General features: G+C 42.1%; 1 protein-coding gene across 1 annotated transcript; it reads right to left on the reverse strand.

Annotated features, from left to right (window-relative positions):
* Positions 1-7,378: 7,378 nt before the first annotated feature.
* LOC115178722 (B-cell receptor CD22-like) lies at positions 7,379-10,140 on the reverse strand. Its single transcript, XM_029740013.1, has 7 exons — positions 10,108-10,140; positions 9,480-9,824; positions 8,480-8,683; positions 8,018-8,284; positions 7,838-7,925; positions 7,707-7,746; positions 7,379-7,585 (listed from the first exon to the last, which is right to left on the reverse strand). Exons 3-7 carry the CDS (start codon positions 8,646-8,648, stop codon positions 7,418-7,420), a joined length of 732 nt encoding a protein of 243 aa, XP_029595873.1. The 5' UTR covers positions 8,649-8,683; positions 9,480-9,824; positions 10,108-10,140; the 3' UTR covers positions 7,379-7,417.
* Positions 10,141-10,417: the final 277 nt, after the last annotated feature.

Below are 10,417 nucleotides of genomic sequence, written 5' to 3' on the forward strand. Positions count from 1 at the left end.
TCTTTTCCCCATTTAGCCAGCTCCTGGTAATATTTTCTCCATTTAGCCAGCTCCTGGTAATCTTTTCCCCATTTAGCCAGCTCCTGGTAATCTTTTCCCCATTTAGCAAGCTCCTGGTAATATTTTCTCCATTTAGCAAGCTCCTGGTAATATTTTCTCCATTTAGCCAGCTTCTGGTAATCTTTTCCCCATTTAGCCAGCTCCTGGTAATCTTTTCCCCATTTAGCCAGCTCCTGGTAATCTTTTCCCCATTTAGCCAGCTCCTGGTAATCTTTTTTCCCCATTTAGCCAGCTCCTGGTAATCTTTTCCCCATTTAGCCAGCTCCTGGTATTATTTTCTCCATTTAGCCAGCTCCTGGTAATCTTTTCCCCATTTAGCCAGCTCCTGGTAATCTTTTCCCCATTTAGCCAGCTCCTGGTAATCTTTTCCCCATTTAGCCAGCTCCTGGTAATCGTTTCTCCATTTAGCCAGCTCCTGGTCATCTTTTCCCCATTTAGCCAGCTCCTGGTAATCTTTTCCCCATTTAGCCAGCTCCTGGTAATCTTTTCCCCATTTAGCCAGCTCCTGGTAATCTTTTCCCCATTTAGCCAGCTCCTGGTAATCTTTTCTCCATTTAGCCAGCTCCTGGTAATATTTTCCCCATTTAGCCAGCTCCTGGTAATATTTTCTCCATTTAGCCAGCTCCTGGTAATCTTTTCCCCATTTAGCCAGCTCCTGGTAATATTTTCTCCATTTAGCCAGCTCCTGGTAATCTTTTCCCCATTTATCCAGCTCCTGGTAATCTTTTCCCCATTTAGCCAGCTCCTGGTAATATTTTCTCCATTTAGCCAGCTCCTGGTAATCTTTTCCCCATTTAGCCAGCTCCTGGTAATCTTTTCCCCATTTAGCCAGCTCCTGTTAATCTTTTCCCCATTTGACAGCTGTCTCTGTAATAAGCCTGAATGGAAACCTCTTCTAGTCTTGTCTTTAGGGTAAGAAAAATCCAGTCCTGGTTTGAATGGACCTCCGCGCACTAACTCAGTCCTCATAGAGTCTGTTAAGACTGGGGGGCCAGTCTGCTGGGTCATTTGGTGGAGCAGCAACTGTTCTATTAGGGTCTGAGCTGCTTGTATCTGATGCTGGCTGTACACCTCTGGTTGTGCTAGTACTGGCAGAGGCTGCCTGTACTTCACCTGGGTCTGTGTTGGTACTTGCTGAAGACGGCTGTATTGGGTCTGTGGTAGTATTTGCTGAAGCCAACCATACTGGGTCTGTGTTAGTACTTGTATTGGGTCTGTGTTAGTACCTGCTGAAGCCAGCTGTACTGGGTCTGTGTGTAACGCTCGTCGTTGGGTGATAAGGAAGCGGACCAAAGCGCAGCTGGGAGCGAACACATGTTTATTTAGACACAAATAAACACGTTACCAAAACAGCCAAAGAATAGACGAACCGTTAACTTGCTCAAACAAAAGAGACAACAACCCACAAACATCGTGGGGGGAAAAGGAACTTAAATGTGATTCCCAATCAGACATAACTAGCGACAGCTGTCTGATTGGAAATCACCCCCGAGCCCAACATAGAAATAAACCACAAAGAAAGGCTATAACCTCTCTGGGGCATGTGGGACGAACTCGTCCCACCTACGTAACAGCCACTGAAATCCAGTGGCGCGATTTTTGAATCGTTAGAAATGCTATAACTTCAATTTCTCAAACATATGACTATTTTACAGCTATTTAAAGACAAGAATCTCGTTAATCTAACCCCACTGTCCGATTTCAAAAAGGCTTTACAACAAAAGCAAAACATTAGATTATGTCAGCAGAGTACCCAGCCAGAAAAAATCTGACACCCATTTTTCAAGCTAGCATATCATGTCACATAAACCCAAACCACAGCTAAATGCAGCACTAACCTTTTATGATCTTCATCAGATGACACACCTAGGACATTGTGTTATACAATACATGCATGTCTGTTCAATCAAGTTCATATTTATATCAAAAACCAGCTTTTTACATTAGCATGTGACGTTCAGAAAAAGCATAACCACCGCAAACTTCCGGTGAATTTACTAACAGTTTGCTAAATTACTCACGATAAACGTTCACAAAAAGCATAACAATTATTTTAAGAATTATAGATACATTACCCCTCTATGCACTCGATATGTCCGATTTTAAAATAGCTTTTCGGATGAAGCACATTTTGCAATAATCTAAGTACATAGCCCGGCATTACAGGGCTAGCTATTTAGATACCCACCCAGGTCAGCATCCACCAAAATCACATTTCCTATAAGAAAGATGTTCTTACCTTGCTTGTTCTTCATCAGAATACACTGCCAGGACTTCTACTTCAATAACAAATGTTGGTTTGGTCCCAAATAATCCATCGTTATATCCAAACAGCGACGTTTTGTTCGTGAGTTCTAGAATGCTTCTTCGCGGTGTCGCGCATGGCGCATTGGCGTGTCAAAAATGTCTAAATATTCCATTACCGTACTTCGAAGCATGTCAACCGATGTTTAAAACCAATTTTTATGCCATTTATGTCGTAGAGAAGTGATAATATTCCGACCGGGAGTATGCATTGAGCCTAAACAGCCGAATAAAATTTCTCCTCAGAAGCGACTCATGCACGCGCATCATTGAAAGGTCCTCCGAGCATCCACTTACAAAAGGCGATAATATATTTCAACCTGAGGTTCCCTCGTAAACCTTCAGTTATTTCGCGGGCTCTGAGAGCCTATTGGAGCCCTGGGAATTGTCACGTTACAGCTAAGATCCTTACTTTTCAATAAAAAGAGGTAAGACGCACGACTCCTTGTCAGACAGGGTACTTCCTGCTTGAAACCTTGTCAGGTTTTTGCCTGCCATAGGAGTTCTGTTATACTCACAGACACCATTCAAACAGTTTTAGAAAATTCAGAGTGTTTTCTATCCAAACCTGAACAATAATATGCATATTCTAGCTTCTGAGTTGGTGTAGGAGGCAGTTAAAAATGGGAACATATTTTTTCCAAAATTCTCAATACTGCCCCCTACCCCAAACAGGATAACAAAACATAGAAAATAAACCATAGAAATGCCACACCCTGACCAAAATAGCAGAGTTCACTTGGTCAGGGCGTGACACTGTGTTAGTACTTGCTGAAGCTGCCAGTACTGCGTCTGTGTTAGTATTTGCTGAAACCGGCTGTACTGGGTCTGTGTTAGTATTTGCTGAAGCCGGCTGTACTGGGTCTGTGTTAGTACTGGCTGAAGCTGGATGTGGATCAACTGAGTCTGTGCTTGTACTGGCTGATGATCCAGCATCTCCTCTACTGACAAAATTAAGCATAGCACCTGTAAATTAAAGATATCAATACTATTATTAATTTTATCAGCTGCTTCAGGCCCATTCAAACTGTCTCCCCTAGATTTCCTTTTTATACATTTTAAAATATAAAATACTATTTACACTATGGCTTGGATGAATAATTGATGGTTATTGTTTACTGAGAGATGTGCATCCATATTGCCCAGTATGCCCAGCTAATCAACATTTTAAATTAAATATATAGATCAATAGTCAATGTCAATCCATTGCTTTCCATAATGCATTAGTCCAGAGTTGTAACTAAACCTTGACTGAGAGACTAGATATTCATTGTCTTGCTTTAAAATGATGTGCGCCTAAGAGGAGTGCCATCACGCCCATATATTGTCTGGACTGGTCCCCACAGAGGTTGCCACTGGAAAGCGCAAGTTTCATTTTGTGCACAATCATATGAACACATATGAATGCATGTTCACGTGCGACGCGATTATCTTTTCCAAGCTGCAGTTTATAAACACCGTTGCCCGTTAGTGTTTATCAAACTTAGTAGATAGTTGTATTTCACTCTCACTTTTGTCAGGCACAAAGTAACAAAACACAGCCCTGGAAGTGGCTGGTAATCAAGCAAGACACAGACAGACCAAGAGATGCACTGCCCAGCTAGGATAACAAGACAGACAGACTAGAGACAGATGCACTGCAAGCTAGCCCATCAATTTAACTTTACATCAAACTTGGAGAGGAGAGAACACAAGTTTACCTGATTGCTGTTCCCGCAATTCACTCTCGTTGTTTTTATTTCTCTTTTTGTGACCAGAAGGATAGTTCCGCTTCATCCTTTCATCGAAGTTGTAAACATTGACACATTGACACTCGCTTTAACACGAGGGGGAGGCGGGGCCCTTGCGTAATTTGTGGGACACTACGCAACTTGCGTAGTGAGCGTATAGGGCCGCCCGGCTCTGGATAGGGCAGAGAGTTAGAGCTCCAGACACCAGTAGCAGTATGAACCATTCCCAAAGAAATACAAGAAAGTAGAAATAGTCCATCCAGATCTTCACCACCTAGGAAATCTGTTGGACAACTTATATTATAGTACTCCTGCAATAGTCTAGGGAGTGACACACACACACACACACACACACACACACACACACACACACGGACGCAGGCATCCAAACGCACACACCTGTACAATGTCTGAACTACTGGGAAATAATCTGGCAAGGTTGAGGTGTGTGTGTGTGTGTGTGTGTGTGTGTGTGTGTGTGTGTGTGTGTGTGTGTGTGTGTGTGTGTGTGTGTGTGTGTGTGTGTGTGTGTGTGTGTGTGTGTGTGTGTGTCTAGCCACTCACGGTTACATGGTTCAGTATTACCATCTTGTGTCCAATAGGTAGAAATACAAGAAACAACATCAAAGTTTAAATAGTTATGAATCAATGTAAGTTAATAAAACAATCACTTTATTTGTTGCCTAAACTTCAGCTTATTTACAACATGATGTTTATACTGTACTCAATGTATCTAAAATACATAATAATGAATAATGAATAATTTGATAATAAAACAAGCAACATTATGACACAGAACAATATGGTATTACATAATACAAAATATAAAATGCCCAATAATATCTGACAGCGATACAAAGTAAAACATCTTTAAACACATCAGGAGCAACTCCAGAGCTACAAATATTTAAAAGCTACTGTCAATATTGTTTCTTTTTGTGTCACTAAGACAAGCCAAAACTTTAGATGTTATAAAAATCTGGAATTGGCAAAATCCCATAAAAACAGATAAGCAATACTATCTATAGACAGTAAACAGATAAGTACAGGAGAAAAGTAGGCCAGTTCAGAAAGGAAACCCGAGTGTCCAATTAGAGACTAGTATCATTCACCACCACCTTATTCTGTGGTCTATTTAAACTGACCGGGTCTGTTCTCACATCAGTCTACTACTGCTACTGTTACTATACGCTGGCTTCTTTTCCTCCACTGACTCTGCTGCTGTAACTACTGTTACTATACGCTGGCTTCTTTTCCTCCACTGACTCTGCTGCTGTAACTACTGTTACTATACGCTGGCTTCTTTTCCTCCACTGACTCTGCTGCTGTAACTACTGTTACTATACGCTGGCTTCTTTTCCTCCACTGACTCTGCTGCTGTAACTACTGTTACTATACGCTGGCTTCTTTTCCTCCACTGACTCTGCTGCTGTAACTACTGTTACTATACGCTGGCTTCTTTTCCTCCACTGACTGCTGCTGTAACTACTGTTACTATACGCTGGCTTCTTTTCCTCCACTGACTCTGCTGCTGTAACTACTGTTACTATACGCTGGCTTCTTTTCCTCCACTGACTCTGCTGCTGTAACTACTGTTACTATACGCTGGCTTCTTTTCCTCCACTGACTCTGCTGCTGTAACTACTGTTACTATACGCTGGCTTCTTTTCCTCCACTGACTCTGCTGCTGTAACTACTGTTACTATACGCTGGCTTCTTTTCCTCCTCTGACTCTGCTGCTGTAACTACTGTTACTATACGCTGGCTTCTTTTCCTCCACTGACTCTACTGCTGTAACTACTGTTACTATACGCTGGCTTCTTTTCCTCCACTGACTCTGCTGCTGTAACTACTGTTACTATACGCTGGCTTCTTTTCCTCCACTGACTCTGCTGCTGTAACTACTGTTACTATACGCTGGCTTCTTTTCCTCCACTGACTCTGCTGCTGTAACTACTGTTACTATACGCTGGCTTCTTTTCCTCCACTGACTCTGCTGCTGTAACTAGCTGTTTCTAACTATGCTGCTGGTTTCTGATATAATGTTTTCTTTGTGAATGCTCGCTAGCTGTGTTTGAACCTCGCAGGCATCGTTCAATATGCTCATGTTGCAGTGTTTGGCTGCTGTGGGGATGTGATTGATTGCGAGGATCAACCATGTTGCTGCTCTGTTGTCAGTCAATAGCCGGCTACAAGCTAGCTAAGTAGAACTAGCATCGAGAGTAACCTATCATACTGCCTACTTGTTTCTTCCCAATACCAGCTTCGAGCTGAGTCAGTGTGCTCCGTGAACCATCATGGAGAATACTCCCTCATCCATACAAGGAAGAAGTAGTCTATGCTAGACTAGCATACAGGCTATGTGTTGCTAGACAGTGAGTGAGTAGCAATGTTTTCTGATCATGAGCAGGAGATTAGCTCCTCCCACCACCCCAGGCTCCACCTGTTAGGTTCTGTGTTCCTGCTGGGGGATTGGTATAGCTGCTACCCTGAAGGAGCAGAGCCTATATCGCCAAGATTTAAATTAATCATTTGCTAATAAAAAATAAAAAATATTTCTATGTGAAATGTAATCAAATCTGGAAATGGCCAAATCTCATAGAAAAAGAGCAGAAGCATAATCTATCCCATTTATCATCTATTAACTGTATTTATCATCTATATACATACTGTATTGATCATCTATATACATATTGTATTGATCATTAGGAGAACAATCTACATTCCAGCATTTACTCAAAAGATAAAGATCATTGTCTGGTAAACCTTGATGCTGTCGCTCTTCAGTCCAGGTTCAGTGGTGGTTCTCTTCAGTCCAGGTTATGTGTTGGTTCTCTTCAGTCCAGGTTCTGTGGTGGTTCTCTTCAGTCCAGGTTCTGTTTTGGTTCTCTTCAGTCCAGGTTCTGTGGTGGTTCTCTTCAGTCCAGGTTCTGTTTTGGTTCTCTTCAGTCCAGGTTCTGTTTTGGTTCTCTTCAGTCCAGGTTCTGTGGTGGTTCTCTTCAGTCCAGGTTCTGTTTTGGTTCTCTTCAGTCCAGGTTCTGTGGTGGTTCTCTTCAGTCCAGGTTCTGTTTTGGTTCTCTTCAGTCCAGGTTCTGTTTTGGTTCTCTTCAGTCCAGGTTCTGTGGTGGTTCTCTTCAGTCCAGGTTCTGTGGTGGTTCTCTTCAGTCCAGGTTCTGTTTTGGTTCTCTTCAGTCCAGGTTCTGTTTTGGTTCTCTTCAGTCCAGGTTCTGTGGTGGTTCTCTTCAGTCCAGGTTCTGTTTTGGTTCTCTTCAGTCCAGGTTCTGTTTTGGTTCTCTTCAGTCCTGGTTCTGTGGTGGTTCTGTTCAGTCCAGGTTCTGTGGTGGTTCTCCCCAGTTCTCATAATCGGAGGGCTCAGCATCTATCTGAGGGTCTGTGTCACTGTCCAGGTTCTGTGGTGGTTCTCCCCAGTTCTCATAATCGGAGGGCTCAGCATCTATCTGAGGGGCTGTGTCACAGGGGAGTCCCTTAATCTGAAAGAAGACACATTGAATGAGCACTTTACGAACCCCTCCCTGCAACATTTTTATGTAAATTAATTTGCTTACTGTCTATGGTATTAGGATTGAAATCTTTGGTTGTTGACATTATTACCTGTGTGTCTGCTGTGGCATCACTTCCTCCTGTGTGTCTCCTGTAATGATGGACAGAGTGAGTTCTGCTCTCTACTGACCTCTAGTGGAGGTTGATGTGTAACTAACAGTATATCTCAATGAAAGTCTCACCTCTTCAGACTGCAGTAGATGGTGAGTAGCAGAGCTCCAGCAGTCAGGACAGCCCCCACCCCCACCACAGGAACCCAGGGAAACACTGCTGCAGGATCATGGGTTTATAAATGCATGATGTCAGAATGAAATCTGTAAAATGCCAGGGCACCAAAAATGATCAGAATGTGACATACTTACATGTAACATTAATATGGACAGGGATATGTTCTCTCCCTATAATGTTCAGAGCCTCGCAGTAGTATCCCTCTCTGTCCTCAGAGCTGATGTTATGGATGGTGTATCTCTGTCCAGAATGTCTCATTGACATTTTCTTGTATGTTATCTTGTACCAGGTGTATTTGTCCACAGGTGGGTTGGCAACACTGCTGCAGGTCAGATTCACTGAACTGCCCTCCACTATTTCACCAGAGGGACTGACTGACACTGAGGTGTTCTTTGGGCCATCTGGATAACAGACAAATTAAAAGTTTGGCTTCTCATTATGAAATTGTGTAAGTATTTTGAACTGTAAAATCAACATCCATTAATCTAAATGAAATAGTAGCCCTATTTGATGTCTGTTTCACTAAACATCAACACTGACCAATGATGTATTGGATGATTTTGACAGACTTTATAAAGTGTATTAGTCACACTCACACACTGCAGGAGAATTGATGCCTTTTACAGCACAGTAGAAGCTGTCTTCAGTTTTTAAGTGGACTGAGTACGAGGGGGAGGAGTCCTCTTGTCCAATCGTGCTGTTCCTGTACCAGATGTAGGTGGGGTTACCAGTCAGAGTACAGGTGGTGCTACAGGTCAGTGTCATTGACAACAATGTAGTGGTCACCTTCACCTGCAGGTCTGGAGTAGATAACATTAAACCCTCAATTACCTGTTTAGTTCAAATCAAGACAATTTTCCAGAAACAATTAAACAGATTAGCATTATATATATAATATCACTGTACCTGTTACAGACAGAGTGACTCCAGGATCACCAGTATATAGAATGTTACTGTACCTGTTACAGACAGAGAGACTCCAGGATCACCAGTATATAGAATGTTACTGTACCTGTTACAGACAGAGAGACTCCAGGATCACCAGTATATAGAATGTTACTGTACCTGTGACAGACAGAGTGACTCCAGGATCACCAGTATATAGAATGTTACTGTACCTGTTACAGACAGAGTGACTCCAGGATCACCAGTATATAGAATGTTACTGTACCTGTGACAGACAGAGAGACTCCAGGATCACCAGTATATTGAATGTAACTGTACCTGTTACAGACAGAGTGACTCCAGGATCACCAGTATATAGAATGTTACTGTACCTGTGACAGACAGTGACTCCAGGATTGCCAGTATATAGAACGTTACTGTACCTGTTACAGACAGAGTGACTCCAGGATCACCAGTATATAGAATGTTACTGTACCTGTGACAGACAGAGTGACTCCAGGATTGCCAGTATATAGAATGTTACTGTACCTGTTACAGACAGAGTGATTAAACAGATCAACACTATATATAATATCACTATACCTGTAACAGACAGAGTGATTAAACAGATCAACACCATATATAATATCACTGTACCTGTAACAGACAGAGCGTTTAAACAGATCAACACTATATATAATATCACTGTACCTGTGACAGACAGAGTGACTCCAGGAGTGCCAGTATATTTCCCTCCAGTCTGATCTGTTATAAATCTGAATTTGTACGTAGCTGAGTCACTCTCTCTCAGGTCTGTGATTGACAGGGTGTGACCATTCTCTTTATCCTTACGATACGTCACACGACCTTTGTAGTCTGGGTCATCTAACAGACTCACATATTTCCCCTCAGCATCATTTTTAGTGAACCAGAAGGTTGTTGTGACTGTACCACTGGGATATATGTAAGAGCAGGACAGCTCCACTGTTGACCCCTCCAAGGTACAGATACTCTGAGTGGTGTATGTAACACTCCAGCCAATCTGACCCAGTACAACTGAAACACAGTTAGAAATCACAAGGACGTTACATTAAGTTCAAGGTCTTTTGACTCACATTAACACTTTGTTCCATAGTTGCTAAGTTGAGACAATGATACTCTTTGGTTGAGTGAGAATGGAAACCACAGATAAGCATCACTCAGTGAGGTGTGAAAGACAACTGTTTAAAGTGAAGTGGAGATGCCGAATGTGTTGACAGTAGAACACAAGTTGTTATGCTTTTAGAAATATCTTTATATTGATAAACAGAGCAACTAAAAGACAGGAATGAGACCATACCTGCTACAGACCAGAGAAAGACCACCAACACACTTCCTGCTGTTCTCAAGGCCATTGTTGCATCTCCCACCATGCAGTCTTAGAAACATAAACAACAAGTCACTCTATAGCTGGTGAATAACTCCACCTGATACATTGAAGTAGAAACTGTAAATGGGGTACAGGACCTCATTACTGAAAATGAACCAGGCTCATATTGTGTTGTGTTGTATTGTGTTGTATTGTGTCTATGTGAATACTGTCTGTCTGTAATATGTGTGACGTGTTGCATGTCTGTCTACGTCTGTCTATTTAAGCTGACATGATGTAT

The sequence above is a fragment of the Salmo trutta genome, chromosome 38 (assembly GCF_901001165.1).
Source record: "Salmo trutta chromosome 38, fSalTru1.1, whole genome shotgun sequence".
Lineage (NCBI taxonomy): Eukaryota > Metazoa > Chordata > Actinopteri > Salmoniformes > Salmonidae > Salmo > Salmo trutta.

Excerpts from the sequence above, each read along its gene's own strand:
- LOC115178722 (XM_029740013.1), bottom strand. The coding sequence starts at position 8,648 with ATGACACTGACCTGTAGCACCACCTGTACTCTGACTGGTAACCCCACC. Across the intron at positions 8,285-8,479 it reads CATCAATTCTCCTGCAGTGT|ATGGCCCAAAGAACACCTCA; the intron begins GTGAGTGTGACT and ends TCTGTTATCCAG. Across the intron at positions 7,926-8,017 it reads TGTCCATATTAATGTTACAT|CAGTGTTTCCCTGGGTTCCT; the intron begins GTAAGTATGTCA and ends ATGATCCTGCAG.